This window comes from Ciconia boyciana, chromosome 3 (assembly GCF_034638445.1).
Source record: "Ciconia boyciana chromosome 3, ASM3463844v1, whole genome shotgun sequence".
NCBI lineage: Eukaryota > Metazoa > Chordata > Aves > Ciconiiformes > Ciconiidae > Ciconia > Ciconia boyciana.
The window spans coordinates 57038849-57061359 of NC_132936.1; the positions used below are offsets into that span (position 1 = coordinate 57038849).

Here is a 22511-nt window from a genome sequence, read left to right on the forward strand (position 1 = left end):
AATTAGAAACACTAACAGTCCCTTTTATGGTTTGAATTGTGACTCAAGTGCACCTTGTATTACTCCTGGCATCTTTCTCATGAATTCACATGTTAAAATTATGCCCTGGCCGATCTGTCACATGGGAAGAACTGCAGTGAATGAGACATTATAAATTGTTTAGGTTACAGGATTGCACATTGCATGTGTGTTTAATCTCTGTTATCGACAGCACAAAAAAGAAACTCTTCAATTTTTCCTAACCTGACCTCCTCCCCCTCCTGCCCCCTTTCTTAAGGCGGTATGTTTTGTGTTCCCTCCTTATCGGCCTGTTCCTTAACCTTTACAGTATACTGCCAGTCCTTACCCTTGCAAAATTAAGGAGAACTGGACCTTCCTAAACACACATTTTCCTTCATTCAGTTCTTCACTCCTTTAAGCTTTTCACACAGCTTAAAAGCTGCCTTCACCACCCCCTTCCTCTATCCCTGACTTGATTTTGTGATTGGGAAGTCCTTCATTTACCCTTCGAGTTCTTTAGGATGTTGAACTGGATTGCTGATAGAGAAACATAGAGCATACAGAACTGAAGTCATCTCACTGTTCAAGTGAGTAAAAAACCCAATTAACAAGCTTGCTTTTAATAGAGGGTATTCTCTTGGTGGATTATGCTGACAGGTAATAAAAATATTAACAGAAATGCCTACAGAGCACAGATGTAGGCTTCTCAGGAAAAATGTTCTGCACCTCCAAGTTGCTCGATTCAAAATAAACACATGCCACAAAAAAGGTGATTCTGCTAAAGGAGCAAGGGTAACAAACTAGAAACCTCAAAATGCAATGTAAAACTGCAGTTCTACTTCCTCTAGCATGTAGACATTTTACCTCTCCTTTTACAATAATGGTTTAATTATGATTAATGAATTTCAATGACTACTGCTGTTTTAACAACAAAAACCAGGTGTTTCATTTCCCACCTCAAGACATCACTGTAGCTGGAGATAAAACTGTCTTGCAAGTCATAGTTACATATTTCCATACCTTAATAAATTTGAAGCTTCAAAAATATGATCCTAGTTCTAAATGTTGAGGGTTTATAATGTTTGTTTTGTGGATAATTACAACTCTGCAGGCTTCTCTACAACAAAGCACTACAAATTATCTCAGTCCAAACTTTTAATATATTTTTCTTCTCCTAGGAATCTTCTTCATAAACCGTATTTTGACAATTGGAAGCAACAGTGACTATGAAAGAGAATTCTACCACATGATATTTCCAATAATTCAAAGATGTATAATGTCAATTGTCTATTTCATATTTATGGCTTGCACCAATACATTTTATTGCTTTGAAACAGCACACAGCAGGCAGGTCAAGGTTATTGTGGTTTTGCATGCTGTGAATTTATAAGTCAATTGCCTGTTTTCTTGACTTTAAGTTACTTCCCTCATGTTTTCTCTGTTGAGTTGATCTAAAGCAATAGATACTTTTCTTCAGCAATCTTCATAATTCATCAAATTTATCCTTTATCCAAAATTCCAATTAGTTTGTTATGAAAAGTTCAAGATTTGCATTGTTTCCATTATTACAGCTGTTTTGGAGACGGCAGAAAAACATTGCACTTTAAAAAATTTATTTTATATTTATTAGTTGATTCTGTTTTCTGAAATGTCTTTCATACAGGTTTTAAATATGTATTACAAGATGCATGAATCACGTGAAAGCACACAGTCAGAAAAACTAGGATGGAATAGGAAGTTCAAGCCTTTGTTACAAGATATTTAAATACTTCTGCCAAAGAAAAGTGGCATCTTATCCTGAGGTCCTCACTGCTTACTAAACTGTGCTTTAAAAATCAAAACTGAAATCTGAACACAGAACTTTCATTTGTTTAAACACAATATATAAGAAACATATTGAAAGTAACAAGGCACTTACTGCTTTTGGACTTAAGACATGTTACACAGACAAGCTTATATGTGAAATGAAATATGAATGCTTATAATGGAGATGACTAAGTTCTTAAAATGGAAATGTTGGCAAGCATTTAACTACTGTGATACCTATCCATCTGATCACTAAAGAGATGATTAAGTTCTAGGGGAAAACTGATAATTTACTTTTGTCTGAAAATCTACTTATGTTTTTTTTTCCCCTGCATGGATCTATTAGTGTCTCTAAGAGCACCAATGCTCTTGCACTAAATGTACTTAATGCTGTCTGCTACCAGAAAGCTAGATTTATTCATATTCTTAAAACAGTATTAATGGAATGGCACACATCAAAGCAAGTGACTCTCAAAATGTTACATTTTGTATTTTCTAAATATTCCAGAATAAATATCTATCGCTCCTGATAAGCTTTTTTGCTGTCAAAAAAGGAAGGGAAAATAGCACAAGTAGTAAGGACACAGCTGCTCTGACAACAAGAGCAAAGCCACGAGCAAAAAAGGGACAATTTCTCTCCCAGGACTTTTCTAGTTAAAATCCTCCTTAAAGAGTTCTAACGTTATAGCTTGCTGCTTCTCCTGACAGTCCATAAACAAGCAAACATTTTAATAAGTACTTTCTGTAGTCCAAAATCTAGACATTGTGCAGTTATAAGTAAATCATTAACAATTTAAAATCTGCAGAAGCCTGTCTTTAGTCCTGATGCTTTCTGTAAGCAGTTGTAGAGATCCTCAAAACTCCTGTCAAGACGGGAAATATAGTGAAGAGAATAAAAAGGAGCAGCAAGTCCTCTGGATGTTCTCATCTGTTAAGTGTAATGAATCTTGTGTTCCTACATAATGCAGCTATACTATCGCTACGTGCAGAACACCAGTGCAGCTGGGTGATAAATATTTTAAACATGACAGCTGACAAAATATATACATAAACTGCATATTTCTTCACGTTTACACATTTAAGTTACAGACAATACCCCCCCCCCCCCGCCAAATGTATGCAGTCGGAATGCTGGATCCCGTGAACCGTTTCATCCTGAAGATGGGCTCCTATTGCACCACCCTGCCTGCCCTATTTATATATTTCCTTCAATGCCAAGAAGTGCTCAAGTATCGAATGTTCAATTCATTTAATATACTTTTGGCTTTACCCAGTATGACAAACTATTCTAATTGCGTTGTTGCAGTTCTGTCATTGTCCACATCAGTTACGTAGTTTTTAAGATCACTACGATCACAAAGCAAACCACTTCAAGCAACTTAATGGAAACTGCAATCAGCACAGACCAGCCACCAGGCTGTCGCTACAGTTAAATAGACCCTCATGAAACTCTGGAGATGAAAAGGGCCTATCTGCCAATATCATGTTTTCAGTTTGCTAACAACACTTTGCTCTCTCCCTCATTTCAATGAGAAAGGACGCTACATGGATTTGTTTTATTTATCTGAAAGGCTGAAATCTCAACAGCTCTGAAAAATATTCACTACTTAATAATGCTCACAAATATACCAAAAAAACCCCCAAACCAAAATCAAAACCATACAGCTTCCTTTGGCAGAGTACAAACTGAGTATATCAAGGCTAGTCTCAAAAGTTATCAACGTGCCAAAAAAAATTTTATAAAAGATTAAAAAGTGATCCTATATATTTTCTGTCTGAATATGCAAAATCCTGAGGCCAAAAATTACTTTTTCCCCTTCTGATACCCACAAAAGGTTACTGCATTCCTTAATTGTGCAACCCAGTCTAGCAGCAGGCTGACTTTCAGAAGTGCTGTTAAAATCTGGCAGAGGAGGTCCGTGGCACCGCTTCACAACAGCTATTCTTCTTTTTGCTGTTTCCATTGTTTCTACTTCCACGTGCTAGGTTCTCCAGAAATCACTAGTCTTCTTGTTACAATCTTCTGAGCAGTTGTTATCCAGTAAGAAAAATTAAAGAATCAAAATATCTAAAAGTAAACTAGCCTGTCTAAAGGTAAAACTGCAGATCGCAGGAGCTTTACCTCTCTGATACCACGGGGCCACCGTGGGCTGCACTGAACCGAGCTGCTTGGGAAGTGCTGGGGAGGGAATTCTGCGTCCTCCTGTGAAGTTCTGGGCTGAGTTACTGCTCTCTTTACAGCCTTTAGATATGCCACTTCTCTAGAAATAACACTGAGGAGGGGATGAAGGCAGCACCAGAGAGAGAGAGAAATATTTAAGATGCAGAAAGCTTGCAGCAATGGCCATAAAAAAATGTAATGGGAAAATCTGGAAAAGATACCTAACCATCAGACATCAAATGTGAGACAACCTATTAACAGGAGTAGTGGGAAAGTTGCCCTTCAACTTAGAAAATGAGGGCTGACACATTCAAGAGGGGAGGATTTGATGCAGTTGCTTGTGACACCGCTGTTGCTAGACTAGACATAAGTGAATCCAGAAGGTCCATTTTTGCTCTAAATTATCATGTTCTCTTACTAAACCTACTCAGTTGTGTCTCAGAGATCAACTGTGTTAACTGAAAAGAGTGGGATGGCTCCTGTGCTGGATACTTGCAAAACTGATAGATTATTCTATGGCCAGTTACATCCTCAAAATATGACTAAAATCTGAATAAACTTTTGTTCTGTAAATAAATGTTGCATGCTATGCATTGAAAGCAGTTTAAGAAGACTTCTTACTTCCTGTGTTATGTGAAACAGAACATTATATGCATTGTGTTTCAAAAGAGAAAAATAACTTACATTAAAAATACATTCACTTGCCTTTTTGTGCAAATTGTAGAGTTTATGAATCCCTCTGACGGCCTTATAATTACATTCATATTATGCTCTGGTATTCAAAATAAGACTATCTCTGTCCCTTTTCCCATTAGAAATAAACTCTTCTTTAAATGGCATCAGTCAAATACGCATCTTATTCATGGCAAGCAGAAAATTTTTTAAATCTAGTTTGACATCTTAGTTATTGCTTTTAACGTAAGCCATAAATCAATCTATAGGTGCTACAAAAATTCTAACAGAAAGAACTCTTTGTTTCTGAGTTACAGAACAATGTAAGAAATAACCCTGAAGCTTTATCTAAATAAATTTAAGCTTTTAACAGTGAACTATAACTTGCCATATATTTTAATTTGCGGTTTCTGGATAGTGGAAGATATTGAATTAGGCATCAAACCTTCACATCGCTCTTTCAGAATTTCGTGGGTATCTGCTGGACTGAATGGCCAGGAATAATCATGCCTTTCCCTTTGGCATAGTCTTAAAAAGATTCTGAAAGCCTCGGTGGAAATTTATCTAAGAAAATATGAAGCAGACTCAGAGTGCCCAAACCATGTAGGCTTAGTCACAAAGAAAGACTGCAGCTTGTGCAGACACTTAAATTAGCTTTAATTTAGATAAGTAAGGGATCATAGAATCACAGAATCATTTAAGTTGGAAAAGACCTTTAAGCTCATCGAGTCCAACTGTAAACCTAACACTACCAAGACCACCACTAAACCATGTCCCTAAGCACCTCATCCAAACATCTTTTAAATACCTCCAGGGATGGTAACTCAACCACTTCCCTGGGCAGCCTGTTCCAATGCTTGATAACCCTTTCGATGAAGAAATTTTTCCCAGTGTCCCCTGGAGCAACTTGAGACCATTTCCTCTCGTCCTATGGCTTATTACTTGGGAGAAGAGACCGACCCCCACCTCGCTACAACCTCCTTTCAGGTAGTTGTAGAGAGCAAGAAGGTCTCCCTTCAGCCTCCTTTTCTCCAGACTAAACAACCCCAGTTCCCTCAGCCGCTCCTCATCAGACTTGTGCTCCAGACCCTTCACCAGCTTCGTTGCCCTTCTCTGGACACGCTCCAGCACCTCAATGTCTCTCCTGTAGTGAGGGGCCCAAAACTGAACACAGTATTCGAGGTGCGGCCTCACCAGTGCTCAGTACAAGGGCACAATCACTTCCCTAGTCCTGCTGGCCACACTATTCCTGATACAAGCCAGGATGCTATTGGCCTTCTTGGCCACCTGGGCACACTGCTGGCTCATATTCAGCCGGCTGTCAACCAACACGCCCAGGTCCTTCTCTGCTGGGCAGCTTTCCAGCCACTCTGCCCCAAGCCTGTGACCCAAGTGCAGGACCTGGCACTTGGCCTTGTTGAACCTCATACAATTGGCCTCGGCCCATCGATCCAGCCTGTCCAGGTCCCTCTGCAGAGCCTTCCTACCCTCAAGTAGATCAACACTCCTGCCCAACTTGGTGTCATCTGCAAACTTACTGAGGGTGCACTCAATCCCCTCATCCAGATCATTGATAAAGATTAAACAGAACTGGCCCCAATACTGAGCCCTGGGGAACACCACTTGTGACTGGCCTCCAACTGGATTTAACTCCATTCACCACAACTCTTTGGGCCCAGCCATCCAGCCAGGTTTTTACCCAGCAAAGCATATGCCTGTCCAAGCCATGAGCAGCCAGTTTCTCCAGGAGAATGCTGTGGGAAACAGTGTCAAAGGCTTTACTAAAGTCTAGGTAGACAACATCCACAGCCTTTCCCTCATCCACTAAGTGGGTCACCTTGTCATAGAAGGAGATCAGGTTGGTCAAGCAGGACCTGCCTTTCATAAACCCATGCTGACTGGGCCTGATCACCTGGTTGTCCCGTACGTGCCATGTGATGGCACTCAAGATGATCTGCTCCATAACCTTCCCTGGCACTGAGGTCAGGCTGACAGGCCTGTAGTTCCCCGGATCCTCCTTCCGGCCCTTCTTGTAGCTGGGCATCACATTTGCTAACCTCCAGTCAACTGGGACCTCTCCCATTAGCCAGGACTGCTGGTAAATGATTGAAAGTGGCTTGGTGAGCACTTCTGCCAGCTGCCTCAGTACCCTTGGGTGGATCCCATCCGGCCCCATAGACCTGTGTGTGTCTAAGGGGTGTAGCAGATTGCTAACCATTTCCCCTTGGATTATGGGGGCTTCATTCTGCTCCCCTTCCCTGTCTCAGGGGAGCTGGGTACCTGGAGACAACTGGTCTTACTATTAAAGACTGAGGCAAAGAAGGCATTAAGTACCTCAGCCTTTTCCTCATCCTTTGTCACTACGTTTCCCCCAGCATCCAATAAAGGATGGAGATTCTCCTTAGCCCTCCTTTTGTTGCTAATGTATTTATAGAAACATTTTTTATTGTCTTTTACAGCAGTAGCCAGATTAAGTTCTAGGTGGGCTTTGGCCCTTCTAATTTTTTCCTTGCATAACCTCATGACATCCTTGTAGTCCTCCTGCGTTGCGTGCCCCTTCTACCAAAGGTCATAAACTCTCCTTTTTTTCCTGAGTTCCAGCCCTAGCTCTCTGTTCAGCCAGACCGGTCTTCTTCCCTGCTGGCTCATCTTTTGGCACATGGGGACGCCTGCTCCTGTGCCTTTAAGATTTCCTTCTTGAAGAATGTCCAGCCTTCCTGGACTGGGAAGTGCCCTTCAGGACTGCCTCCCAAGGGACTCTGTCAACCAGACTCCTAAACAGGCCAAAGTCTGCCAAGGTGGCAGTTCTGCTGACCCCCCTTCTTTACTGCTCCAACAATAGAAACCTCTTATCATTTTGTAAGTGCTATGCCCAAGATGGCCTCCATTACATCACCCACAAGTCCTTCTCTGTTCGCAAACAACGGGTCCAGTGGGGCACCTTCCCTAGTTGGCTCACTCACCAGCTGTGTCAGGAATTTATCTTCCACACACTCCAGGAACCCCCTAGACTGTTTCCTCTCTGCTGTATTGTATTTCCAGCAGACATCTGGTAAGCTGAAGTCCCCCACAAGAACAAGGGCTAGCGATTGTGAGACTTCTCCCAGCTGCTTATAGATTATTTTGTCTGCCTCTTCATCGTGGTTGGGTGGTCTATTACAGACTCCCACCATGATGTCTGCCTTGTTGGCCTTCCCTCTGATTCTCACCCATAAACACTCAACCCTATTGTCACCATCATTAAGCTCTAGACAATCAAAACACTCCCTAACATACAGGGCTACCCCACCGCCTCTCCTTCCTTGCCTATCCCTTCTGAAGAGTTTATAGCCATCCATTGCAGCACTCCAGTTGTGCAAGTCAACCCACCATGTTTCCATGATGGCAACTATATCAGTTTTCCTGCTGCACAGTGGCTTCCAGCTCCTCCTGTTTGTTGCCCATGCTGCGTGCATTGGTGTAGATGCGCTTCAGTTGGGCTATTGATCCTGCCACCTTTTTGGGAAGCGCTAATTCCTAAGTGACCATTCTCAGGCGCTTCCGTGGTTTCTAACACATCCATAACACTTTCATCTTTGCTGCTGCATGGATCTCCATCCCCTACCTCCACTGAGACGGCAGACTGAAGGATCTCGCTAGCACACTGTCCCTCAAACATTGGTGTGCCGCCCCCAGGCTTATCTCTAGCGAGCCTGGTTTTATCCCTTTCCTCCTTCAAATCTAGTTTAAAGCTCTTTCAATGAGCCCTGCTAACTGCTGTGCAAAGACCCTTTTTCCCATTTGAGACAGGTGTACCCTGTCTGTTGCCAGCAGGCCTGGTGTCATGTAGACCAACCCATGACCAAAACCCCAAAATTCTGCTGGTGACACCAGGCTCAGAGCCAGGTATTGATCTGCTGGCTGTTCCTGTTTCTTCCCTCATCATTCCCTGCAACGGGAAGGATAGAGGAGAACACTACTGGTGCTCCTGATCCCTTAACCAGTCATCCCAATGCTCTGAAGTCTCTCTTGATTGGCCTCGGACTTCTAGCAGCAATTTCATCGCTGCCTACCTGAAAAATCAATAATGGATAGTAATCTGAGGGCTGTACCAGGGTAGGAAGTTTTCTCTTCACATCTTTTACTGAGGCCCCAGGGAGGCAGCAGAATTCCCTAAGAAGTGGGATCGACAGCAATAAAGACAATATCAGGATGGATTTCAAAGCAGGCTAGTTACTCTAGTGAAGAACCTGGCATCTCAATGGGGCCCAACCAGTCTGCAGTTTCTGTGAGACTGCAACTTCCCTGCTGTTTTCTGAACAAGCTACATTACAACATCAAGCTGTACCTCCACATGCTGCATGTACACCTGCAGCTTTGGTAGAGATGTACCTCGGTATAGAAAACAGAGAACATGAACGCCATTGCTCAGAAAATACTGGAAACAGCATTCATCCAGCAGCATGGTGAAATCTAGCACATTTTTAACCCTCTCATTTGGCCCTCTCAAACACTGATACTCTGGACAGATACGATGCTTGGACTGCTTAAGAGCTAGTACTACTAAAAAATATTAAGATAATAGGTACTTTAAATTTAGTCATATAGAGCAGGGCTCAGACCCTGTCACTGACATTGCCATATTCAGTGATGCTGCTGACCAGGCAATTCTCCTTCCCCAGCTCAATCCTGAGCAGGAAGAACTGGCCCTGCGGTGTGGTGGCTATCACCACTTCTGCTCCCCGCCAGGACCTCAGGATGCCTGTGACAACTTTCGTACCCGAGGAGGTTGTTATCCTGGTATAGCTAAGGTGTGAGTTTAAATAAAGCCGTGCTGCTGCACCCTGCACAGACACATCTTGGAGCGTTCCTGGCCCTCTTCCCGATGACCAGCTAACAGCAGGTAGCTCTTCACCCGCTGGGCAGTTCGGGCTGGAGTGACCCAGGCACACTGCCACCGCACAGCTGACATGGGACAGCACACCTGCTCATGTGGCATAAGGCAAGAGGGACTTCCTGCTGTACCTCGCTCCAGCTGTGCTCAAGCCAGGGGAAGGTGAACCTTCAGCCTTAGCAGGAGCAGCCCAGCACCGGCCATGGAGACACTGGGCTCTCAGACTCTCTGTTATCGGCTGGGATCAACGCACCCCTGCTGCTCCCCGGCAGAACGGGAGTCAATGCACCCGCAGTCCCACCGCCAAGGGTGACCGTCACACCACGTTTGGGATATTCTACTTGCAGCGGTTTCCCGAATAGCTGTACTATCAAAAGCACATTTTTTACCACATGGGTCTATGCACTAGCGCTTACCCTGTGTAAGAATGTATTGAAAAGAAAAACCTAACATTATTAAACCAGTGGAAGTAGAAGACTGAAGCAGCTTTGAGGTGCTTCAAAATGCCTTCCATGGTAAGATGAATTGATATCGTATTATCAGACACTTTGTTCTCTCTTTTTGGCTGCCAACCTAATGGCTGAGCTATTACAGTATCACTGTTCTTATGTTATAGCCTCAAATGCACTCAAACCCGATTTAAAATCCACCTTTTGCTCAGGAGCCGAAACCATGTCAGCGGTGAAAATGAGGCTGACTGCATCCAAATGTGCACTTACAAAATTAAAGGCAGGATTTTCTTAGCAGAGGATATTTGGTTGTCAAATTTACTACCACCAGAGATCACACCCTCCCTCAAATCACCACATATGACTTTTCTCTCTAATGAAAAAAAAAACAAAAAAAAGCTGCAATGAGCCAGGGCTGTATCTTTTTCATGCCACCACTTTTTTCAGTGTGGAAAGTAAAAGGAGACTTATGTCTCTTCCCTAGGGACAGCACATTTCCAGATGTATGGAAGAATAAGCAGATATTGCTTAGGATCTCGAAGCCTTGCCTACAGAGGCACTGTACATACATACTGTTAATATGAGATAAAAGTCCTGGCCCTAGAGAGCTTCCAGTCAAAACAGATGAAAGGATGGGGAAAAAAAGAAGTAATATTATCCTTTTCTTTATAGATATTTGAAAGTAAAGAACTGAGAAAATAGGCCATATGCAAGGAAAGCCTGTAAATATGGATTTAAACTTAAGAATTCCTGAGTCTCAATCCAGTGCAACAAAACCATTATTTCTCCCAAATGAGTATATTAAGGAAATACCATCAATAACAAAGCAAATTGCAGACTAGAAGGATCATAAATAAAATACCACATAGAAATGGAAGTATAAACAATTCTGATTTTTGAAAACTTCTCTTGTGTCCAATTTGAATAATCCGCTGTTTCACTGAAGCTGGCAAATATATGCCTCTTGTAACAAAAAGTCATTGTGCAACAAAAATTTCTATTTTCATTTATAATTATCTACCATAATATATTGATCCCTGTGTTGACCACAATCAGAATACTCTAATGGCTGAAATATGAGGTTGAAACACAAGAAAGGAACTCCCTCCTAGATATAAGGAAAAAGGACTGAAAGAATATATTTAGGGAAAACTGAGGAAAAAAGAATTGAACTTCTATCTGAGAGCTACTTGTAGATGCATTTTTTGTTGCGTATTTTATACTTTTCTCCTCCAGTGTTAGAGAGAACTGACTGTCAGTTGGAAAAAAATTAGGTATACTTCAAGACTCTCCCCGTTCCCACAGTATCTGTATTCCTCTAGCATTTATATTTGATGAAGTCTTTTTAAAAGTGAAACTAATTCTTTAAAAAAACCATGCTGTGGTGACAAAGACATAAATCCCTCACATTGTCTCCAGAGCCTGTCTCTTTAGGATTATTATAGATTAGATTATTATGGAATCTAAGGAATCTAAAATCTAAAGGAAGATTTAAATAGCTTATTTACCTGAACAGCATCATAATACATTTTCTTGCCTTCTTCATCTGTCTTGTCCGACATCAGCCATGCCTTGAGCAAATATTCATAAAAGCTATCCCCAAGCCCTCCAATGGAGACGTGATCTAAAAAGGGAAGAAAGAGATTCAACAGCAATTTCATCTTCAGCCTGGGCAATAAAATATGATTACAGTTTGAAACAGTGCATTTAATGCATTTAAACATCTCTTCCTGCAACAATCTTTAATAAATGTAAGCCAGGAACCTCAGGAAAAACTTAACTAGTATATACAGATAATTATTTCTTCAATTGCTAACTTTTTCATCAGGCTAAAGCACAATAGTTAGTTAATATCCACAACGTGCCACAGGAGTTCATGGCAAAGAAACAAGAATTTATATGTTTAACATCTAATTCATGTAGTCTATCCCATACAAAAATGTGTTAACCTAAGTTTTTTTTTATTTTAAAACCAGCAAAAAAAAATTAGAAAGTGCTCTCTAATTTGATAAAGGCTTTCCCCTCCTAACATGCAGGCATTGTTTTTATTTGGTCTTTTATTCACTAATGCTCCATTTAAGTCACTTCATTAAAAAGGCCAAAATGTTTTAGCTCCTTACTGCAGAGTTGAATTTCAGGTTATTCTATGGTATTTCAAAATGCCAACCCATATATTTAAAAATAATATTATATTTTTGAACGTCTGGCTGCTCTCAGAAATCAGCAGTGGTTCTAGCAGGAAAAAAAAGACTTTGCCACATCTACAGATGATTATTGCTATCACACTGCTTTATTCTGCCCTACGTTTACTATGTGAAATGATCTGGTACTACAGATGCTGTGATTATTCAGCTGCACACGTTTAGGACGTGACCCTGCAAACACTAATACCGACCGAGTCAGACCGCTGGATGTCAGTTACACCAGTGACGTGAAAGTTAGTGATGCTCTCAGCTGCTTGCACAAGGTTGCACTCGCTTGCTGTCCAAGAGCCGAAAAGATTCTTTGCAAAATTTTAATGGGCTATCATATGATTTCAGCATAGATCCCCTAAACACATGAAATACTACAACTATACATATATATATAAAGTGTTTATATATATATATATATTTATATGTAAAAAGTGTTTCTCTAAGCTCCATTAAACTAAGAACACTAGCTAGACATTTTCTTTTTTAAGTTGATGCTGCCTGGTAACATTAAGGGATTTGGCATTTATTGGGTCTTCAGTGAAAGGATTTAAAAGTGCTTTACCAGGACTACTAATTTATAACCGTTAATTTTACAGCGAGGAAGGGGTCTGCTAATTCCACCCGAGACACCCAGGATGGAGATTTGGTTACATATATCACACAGCAAGTCTGTTGGTCATACCACAAAATTCTGGGTATGAGAAAAGCAAAACATGCATGGGGTAATGCAGGCTCATAAAGCGAGATGCAGAAGGATTAGTGGTACAGAACTCACACTTCCCAACACCTAACTCTGATCTTAGCTTCAAAGTTATGCCTCTGTTGGTGGAATTCAAAAGAACACAGAGAATTTATTTTAAAACTCCTTAGTATCTTCTCTTCATGGAATGCCTCCTTTCACCTTCTGAATAGGTTGCAAAGCCATGCAAATGTAGAAGATATACATTTTTTCTATTCAAACTTTATTAAGTGTCTTTTTCCTCCACTAGCCTGTGACATACAAAAATAATTTAGTTTTCCAAGCGTATCCTATCCCTTTGCCTAACAAATACATTGTACCATCAAACCTGGGTTATAAACAGCTTTCTCCCCCCCTCCTCTTTTGAATGAGATATATTAAATTTCTGGAAAGAATACACCATTTATTTAATTAAACGTTCATGATCCAAAAGGAAAAAAGGCTTCTTAAAAAAAATGAGAACATTTTCTGTGATCGAAGGCTGATCTTTGAACAGCAGCATTTAAATGACCTTTATGGTTTCCTAAATAAATTACCATAGAAACCTCTGACATTTGCAAACTAAATAGCACAAGCACAGTTTCATCAATAATAAGCCCTGTTATTATATACATTATTGTAGTAGACAAATCCAATTGATGCATGCTGCAGCAAATCACTGTCAGTTTACTGTCAAAATAACAAGGGCTAAATGAATTTACAGGAACAATGGCAGTGATCCAGCAGTGTCCTTCACAGTTACAGCATTGCTAGAGAAGAAATGTTCGGAAACTATTCCTCCCTGCCCACTTGATGTTTGAGAGATAATACTTCTGTCTTGTACCAATTAAGAGGCTAGGGTTTTTTTCCCCCTGTTGTAATCAACTGAAAACAGCCTAGAAAAGCAATCTCAAATAAAACATCTCTCAAGTCTTACATTCTGATCTTCTACTATGGGAAAAAAGTTGATAAATCAGTGTCTGTGAACGGAGGCAACTGAATTGGAAGAGATGCAACAAGACTGAATTTGCTTTTGCTGCTTCAGCATGCTAGGGGCTGACCTGCATCAACATCTGTGCCCATCATTTGCATGTGCAGGAAGCTATTTCTTTGTCAGTACTACCTGCTATTGGAAAGCAATGCTGGTATGAACTGTAAGTTTTCCTGTGCACACCAACAAAAACTGGCATTTAATGTGAACGAGGAGCACATAAGACACAATTATATTAAAAATAGGAAAGTGGCAAAGGCCATAAGGCAGAGTAAGTATTTGACTGCTTGAAAATAAATAAGGCAGAGCCAGTAGCAGTGTCAGCCACTAGAAAGATCTGCTCTCATGCAGCTCACCAAAAAGCTGAGTTTCTGTGGCTGACTGAAGCCGAGGAAGGAGGTAACTGGACCTGGCTCACAGATGCTGAGGTGGCCTTCTAACCAAACCCAGTGCCTATTGCTGTAGAATCAACACTTCCAGTGGGAGGTTTTAATGTTTTACAAAGCTGTGCTAAACCAAGATGGGTAAGTAGTGGGCACACATCTCTCAGATCTGTAAATGGATGTCAGAGTTTATACCAACATGCCAACTGGAGTTGATGGTTATGCACGCTAAGCTGCCACAGGCCTTGTAGCACGATGACCTGAAGGAAGCCTCACAGCGTAGCAGACTAGAAGGCTTTCTAAAATGACAGGCATACTTCTAATTCATAAAGGGAATTAGGCCTTTGCCTTGATGGGACAATACAACTGACCAGCACAACCTTTTTGGACATCTTTTTAATTCAGAGACTGACACAAAGCATTCAAAAATATATTTCATTCAATAAAACACCTGTTCTTTGCCTTTGCAAAAATTTTCTTATCTATCCAGATGGCGGCCAGTCCCATAAGGACTCCAGAACCTCACTTCCACCTTAGCTGCATCCTAAACAAACTATCATTCAAAGACTTCTCCAGTCCTTTCTCTCTCTTGTATTGTCTAACCTGCTCCAACACTGATATTCTACAGGACCATCTCATCTGCCTGTGTCTTTTCAGACCAAGACAGCATATCTTGCTTGTTTTCTTTCAATAACGTAGGGAGGAAAAAATAAGAGAACATTGAGTCACATGAACGGGATGGTGGTAGACTGAACCTAAGTAGGAAAAGTGGAATAAGAAGTAGGGTCTCTAGAATTGTGATCCTGCACACTACGCAGGCTTTGAACATGTTATGAAGATCAGAGAAGGCAATGTACAACAAGAAAAGGCTCGGTCATCAGGAAGAGGCTAAGAAGTTCAAATACTTCAAGCATTTTATTACAGTCTTTCCCTTCTAATTTTGGTGTCTCCAGTAATGGTTCCAAGGGGATTAATGCCATGACACAGTTCTGTTTAGTTTGCTTTGTCAGTTGTTGGCATTAAACTTCAACAGAAATCACAGCTGGTATTAACTGGAAAGACTTCTTTTTTTTTTTTTTTTTTTAAACTTCAGTGGAGCCACACCACTCTAAAAATATGGAATTTGATTCAGACGAGCTGATAATGTTTCCTTAAACAGCTGCTTTAGAGAGCACTTTAGATTTTTGAATAAAAGACTTTTGTAATTCCTTTCCAAAATGATACGTAATCAGACATTTCCCTGCTTGCACAAGCCATGCTGAAAGATCAAAGACAAGTACATTAAAATACAGCAAGTAGGATTATTTTTATATTTGTAGTATTTTTTACATTGTATAGAACCTCAGATATAATGTGAGTTTTTATACTTTATAAAAGTTCTTTATATATATACAAAAACCACATGACAGTGATTGAAAGAAATTAATGACTGCAAACAGCACACTGATGGACAGGTCATAGTACTAAAGAAGTGATCTACTTACGCTGGCCCCATTGGCCACTGCTGGGATTCAGATAGTTGGGATAAAGGCCCTCTGGTTTATCCAGTCGATTTAGAACTTTTCGAATATTCATTACCTATTGGAAGGGTACAAAACACTGAGCACTGATCCATTTTTCTCCCCCAAAATAAATCAGTGTTGGTACAAAAGTCTTAAAGTGCAAATGCCCGTAAAAATAAAAAAATAGTCTTAGTCAACACATAGACCTGAATACCTCTGTGCAATCATATTACTATTAAAAAATATCTTCTAAGCTGACATCATCATGTAAATGAACTCCTCAAAACCTCTGGAGTTTCTGTGTCAAGTGTCAGTAATGAAACAACACAACAGAAGCAAGCTCCGAACTTCAGGACTTACCATACAGAGTATCTCGCCCCTCCACAGGATGCTGAAATTCACGGAGGCTATTTGCCTTAACTAAGCTCAGATACTTCAGCATTATATTCCTCATATACCCAAATCAGCAATGGTATTAAATATTAAGCCTATCACCTAGTTCAGATGTAGAAGTGAACTGTAAAGCAGTTTTGCCTGGAAAGGAGAGCACTGCTGGAACTGAGCTTCATACAACCAGCTTGCCCAGCAGGAACCCATGCAGCCCTGAGCACTCCGTCGGCACTGCTAAGGAGCTCGCTACAAATGAGAGGCCCAGGAAAACAATTACAGTCCAGATGCTCTGCAGCTGGAGTCATCCAGCAGCACAATCCATTGCAGAGCACATGAAATAATTTATACCAAATTTTAACATTCACAGAAAAAGAAAATGTAGCAACTTGGGAGAATGAAGATCCTGAACACCACAAACCAGAAATCGTAACAAAAAGGTACTGACAGCTTCATTATAACACCCGGAATGCCTAGAGATCAAGTGAACTAGCTGCTGAGAAAGAAGATAAATTAGCTTACACCAAGCCACAAAAGGATTTCTGTCGTGGGACACAAACTGCCTTCTGCATCTTGACGCTACATTGCTAACAGCCATTGCCCAAATGCAGACTGCAACGAGTTCTAGACCTCATTTAATGAATTCTTCTATGAATACTTCCCTGCAAAGCTTATTCCAGTGTTTCTTCTTCTTTATCAAGCGTACCAGCCCTGAAATGGCTTGCCTTGGAGGGCTGTGGAATCACAATCTCTAAAGGGTTTTATGAGCAGCTTACATAAACAGATTTCCAGCATCTTGCATCTGTAGCTCAATGCCACTTTGGAAGAGAACCATAGGCTAGGATTTTTAACATACGCACTTTCATCACACTTTAATTGTCTCTTAGTAGAACAGATGTTATACCATCGATGACAAAAGATAATTAAGTTATCTAGTAAGTTTGTTTCTGGCTGTTCCTGGATGCTGCCACCCCCACATCTCTCCCACCCAGTTCAGATTTGCTAAAGAGAGACTCTGTCTTTAAATTCACCCCTAAATACATTAAAATTGCTAGGAGTTTGTTTCACAAAATTTATTCCAGTGCTGACAATGGTATTGCAGCAAAGTCATTCTGTCCTTTAAGTTTGGTACAACTGGTATTCATTTTAGGTTTGACCACTGCTTTTAAACCTACTGCTAAACATTTGGAGTCCCACTATTAATTAGATTATTAGATAGATAATATCAGTTGTAGCTAACATGGGGCAGATGCAGTAAGAATACAAAACCAAAACAAGTGGAAGTTTTAATTAGGGGAAAAAAAAAAAAAAAGAAGAAAAATGATACAGTGTATTATAAAGAACAGGACTCTCTGACTATTTACACATCAAAGAGCAAAGCAAAATTGCTTAGGTGGGAATTGAGGGAAGGAGAAGAGGAGTTGCTTTCCAGGGCTCACGTAAATAGAAAGTATCCAGAAGACAATGTTATTAAATTTTGGAAGAATCAGTAAGCACAACAACTGTTTTGTCAAAGGATGGTTTTTTTGGTTTTTTCTTCCCCCAAAGAAAGTTCAAAGCACATTTCTTAAAGGTCAGTGCAATGGAAGGGCTTTCTGACCTCACTGACAGCAGTGATATTATACAGCACTTTTGAAGACTAAACTTGCTGAAATCACACAAGGTAGCCATGGTGTTTTGCTTTCTTTAGGCATCACATATTATCTCCAATAAAACGTCAATTTTTGTTTTCACCACATTCAGGTGAAGTCCTGAAGAAAGCTCTATGGTCTGATTGTTTAATGTGATAGTAATTTAGAACATAAACAGAAATGAGGGCCAGGTAAGTGCTATATACAAGAAGATGCATCACAATGATTTTGGAACAGATTTTTGACTTTATAATACAAAAACACGCCAAGGTGATTAGGGAACCATCTAAAAAATATCTATCTCCTGTGACAAATGCTTACAACTGAGGAAAATCCGAATCTCTCCCCAGAGATATTAGTCTCCCAACATGTGATTTATCTTTTACAACATGATTTTGACTGAACAGTCTGACCTTTTCAGCAAAAACAGGGTTTCCAGACAGGTGGCTCAAATGTATGAACTCCAGATGCAAAGTCCCAAATTCTGCCAAAATGCTGCTGCCGCCAGAGGCCCATGGCCAATTTCGACCGATTCCACTAAGATGGGGGAGAACAGAAATAGAGAAAATAACCATGAGCATCTATAAGGCAATGCTAATAAAATATAACAGGTAGTAGATATACTGTTATCAAGAGAAGATAATTAATTTAAAATGTACTTAATATCTGCATAAGAAACCATGCTTCGGCAGCCTTCCATGACTTCACCACAGGACCTTGAATTACTTTGGTCCAGTTCTGCTTCGGCTTGTAAAATCGCTTTTTGCAACAAGCCAGTCTTTTAGCTCATGAATAGCTCCATTACACATATCACTGTACCAGTGTTTCACTGTACAATGTCATGTTTAAAGACTACAAAAAACACTGAGTATGAGAAAACATTCTCATACTTCACCTGTTTCCCCTGTATTTAACACAACACTCTCCAATTCTAACTCTTCCTTCTACAGTGCAATTGTTTATTAACTTAAAATACTGCATATATACAGCATAGGCTTTTAACTTAAAGTACTGCATGCAGTATATCCTTCTTAATACCTGACAATTTAATAGAGTAGGATATGTAGGCATTGTGTGTCTGAGCACTCTTACCAGGATGAGTAACTTCAGTTTTAATTAAGACCTAAAGATACTTCACAGCAAAATTAATCTCAGGTTTTGTGCTGAGAGTAGAGAAAAGCACATTTATTGCTAAATCCCCCCTAGAAACTAATGCTGGTTGAGATTCAGGATGAAAAGTCTGCTAAAGTTTCATTACAAAAAGGTGGGGCTTTTTCCCTTGAAATTTCCAGCAGCAATATTCAGAAAAAACCCTGAAATTGAATAAAAGCTAGCCAACTTTCTGGAGCATCTAGGTGAATAACGACATACTAGACCGGCATATTATTAGCATGAATGTTAGATAGAAATACACTTATTAGGTACTGGAATGTCTTCCTTATTTTCAAGTTGTAAACAGCATTAAACACATACATATATATAAATAAAAATTTAACTTTACTTTTATACATAAGCAGCCACTACAGTCATCAGTTAGCACTTGCACAACCGTGAAAATCAGGTATTCTTCCCGAGTTAAAATGTCGCTCATATTATGAAAAAACAAAACAAAGCAGAAAACCAAGAAACCCCATCTTTAGTTCATCATGATGGAGGTCCTGATGATGTATTAAATTTTTTTCTTCAAAAGGTCAAGTATCTATAACTGAAGCTTAACCAATATAATGAAATTAAGACTCCATTAAATTCATTTCCCCACTAGCTATATTAACACATTATTTTGAGATTTCTGCCACACACAAAACAAAAACAAGTCATTAAACTTTAAAAGCAGAGTAAAGGCTACAAATAAAGAGCACATTTGTGTTCTACTAAAATGTCACGGTTTTAAATCGTGCAACACCTTTGGCTGCCTGGCCTTGAGCTGAAGGCACTGCTGGAACTCACTGAGTGCCACCAAAAATAAACCCAGAATATTACTTACTGATAGGTGGACTTACAGTGTCCCATTTCTGACGTACCATAGCATCTGTCAAATACTCCCCATTGGTATGCTAGAGATTTTCTTTTTCTCAGACCATAAAGCATTGAAGTGACTAAGCTTATCTGAGTGCTGAGTGGAGGGAGAACATGGCGGAGCAAAAGGAAAGAGATCAGATGAGGCTCCCCTGGCTGACCATAAAGGTGCAAGAGGCTGGGACATATGGAAGTCCTCTGATGCAAATGATTGCCCAAAACTCCAAAGGAGAAAAATGTTTCTAATCTTCATAGCTGCAGACAAAATCAATGACATAGTGAAATCAGGGTACAGCAAAGATGCACGCAATCCAACTTTGATATGATATCTGTACGACAGAAACAGAACACAAGTTTTATGGGATCTGAATATCTCATTTTATGAGCAATCTTACAAAGATCAGAGTGCTTTTTACATTTGATGAAAACAAAAGTGAAGCGAAAAACCCACCTGGCTTACAGGCTGTCTGCACTTCAATCTACTGTGGGTCAGAATTTTTCCAAATGGTGACATAAAAGCGTCAGATATTACAGAAAGTAAGATCAAGGTGAGTACTGCAGACAACATGTCTGGAAATCTCTTATCTACAGACTGAAGAGCTTACACCTACAGACTGATTATTCACCCAAGAACAGGCACCATCTCTGGAGCACACTGGCCCAACTCCTGCCTAACGGCTGACTTCTAGATGAAAATATTTTAGCTTGTTTCCAAACCACCCAGATTAAAAGAGATGACATAAGACACTACTGGTAAATAAAGCTTGCCAGAAAAAAAAAAAGTGAAATATTTCAAGGTTTTGAAAAGTTACCATGTTATGGCGCAACTGGCAAAAGCCCACTTTTTTCCTATTAAATTTCTCAATAAATCTCACAGTGGAAACATTGAGTGGTTCCTGCAGCAAGGCATCAACCAAACTTAGCAGAAAACATAATAAAGTCCCTACTTGCACTCCACCACAACGTCTGCTGATATCAACACAACCTGTCAGAACATTTTCATGTACTGCATTTTGTTAACCAGAAAAATTTCCAAGCATGGCTATCGAGAGGTTTTCTGCATGCAGCAATGTGTTTTACCGTGAGTGGAAGATTCTTCTTGCTTAAGATGGTTTGAAAACTATAAACTTGCATTCTTTACTCTTAACGCAAGAAAAGTAGAAAGAAACATCTATGTTGCATCTATGTGCTATTTAAAGTAGCTTTTATTGTTTTCAGTTGGGACAGCTAGTTAGGGAAAAAAAAAGGCATCAACATATTTCTGGCAAATCTGCAAAATAATGAGGATATCTGTTGGTTTAGTCTCAGACGGGTGCTCTAAGTCAAAACTGACAAGCTTGTTTCAACAAGTGGTAGAACCCAAGAATTGCAATTCAGTGCCTTAACTATTTTTCATGCAACTTTCAGCCATGGATGTCTGATATTCTCTCATACATTTATTTTATCTTTGGGAGCAAAGAAACAGGTAAGTTTTTCCATATTCCCTCATACTAACTGGAGCAGCCACAGTATTGCTCCTGGTTCCTTTTAACTCTATCCTTATTTTAAGGCGATAGTCCAGCATGCATGGCTATGTAGACAGCCAGCTTCTGAAGAGACATTACTAGAGCCCAGGGGATACTCAAAAAAGCTCTCAGCATACAGAATCAGAGAGATTTCATACTCTCTGATCCTTTTGGACACGGGAAAGTAGACTTTGGCTTTTGTTTAACAGTCTCTTGGCTTAAAAAAAGGAAACTGAAGACAGTGCTCTTTTTCCACCACACCCCCAAAAAAATTTTCCTAAATATTGTATACTTTTAAACAGAACAGACCTTAAGCAAGAGAGAATCTGAACAGATGAAGGGATATGGTGAAATGGAAAAAAGACTTCTGTGTCAAGGATTATAAAAAATGAGTACATTTATAAATGACATGAGGTGCCCTAGAAAATAACATGCAATAAATAAGTATAATAGCTCAGTAAATCTTAATAACCAGGCATAGTAAAATACTGATTTCTGCCCATGCACGAGACAACACATCCAGTGCTCCCAACTCAGACATTTTTTCAAGCTTTTCACTAATATTATTATTGGGGTGATCAAAAAATTATCCAAAGTTAAAAAAGCTAATGCTAGGTACGTATTTACTCTTCAGCCATAAAGCCAATGCTGGGTATCTATTTACTCTTCAGTTATGAAGTTATGAGCTGTCTTCCTGAAGTTCTTGAGATGCAAGCCTGGGGCTCTGGTGAAAGGTTTTCTTTCTACTCCAAGTTTTAGCAAAACTATGTATAACACTGCAAGTTCCTGGAGTTTTTCTTCCAAGGGCACCCATTACTCAGGTCAAGAAACCATAGCAGCAATCTGAACCCAAAGAATGATGAGGGCATTTGGGGGATTTTCAAATGGTGGCTTGTGGCTTATGGCTCTGTTTGTGAACTGCACAAACTTATGTGCAGACCACTTGTCTCAACCAAAGAAAAATCTGTAAAGCACTGAAAACTTTTTGCAGCTTATTTTCACTCAGTTATTCTTTCAAAATGGTTTAATGTCCCAAATGCCTCGTAAGCTGACAAATGCACTCTTCAGAAAGAGATAGATACATACCACCACTGGTAGAGGACAGCAAAGGGGGCCCAGGTATGACACTCACCCTTTCTATTAGCTGCATTCCTTTATCTTGCTTTCTTTTTGTAATTTACTTTGCCACTGTATTTTTCAATTTTCCTATGTTGATAGTCAC

The 22511-nt window shown here is 39.9% G+C and overlaps 1 protein-coding gene across 1 annotated transcript in view; it reads right to left on the bottom strand.

The window, feature by feature from the left end:
• MAN1A1 (mannosidase alpha class 1A member 1) overlaps nt 1-22511 on the bottom strand; it is a 156264-nt gene that overhangs the window by 15860 nt on the left and 117893 nt on the right. Inside the window, exons 6-8 of the mRNA XM_072855762.1 lie at nt 18182-18305; nt 15733-15826; nt 11470-11585 (exon numbers count right to left, since the gene is read on the bottom strand). Of these exons, the coding sequence (XP_072711863.1) occupies nt 11470-11585; nt 15733-15826; nt 18182-18305 (334 nt within the window). The remainder of the gene's footprint in view (nt 1-11469; nt 11586-15732; nt 15827-18181; nt 18306-22511) is intronic.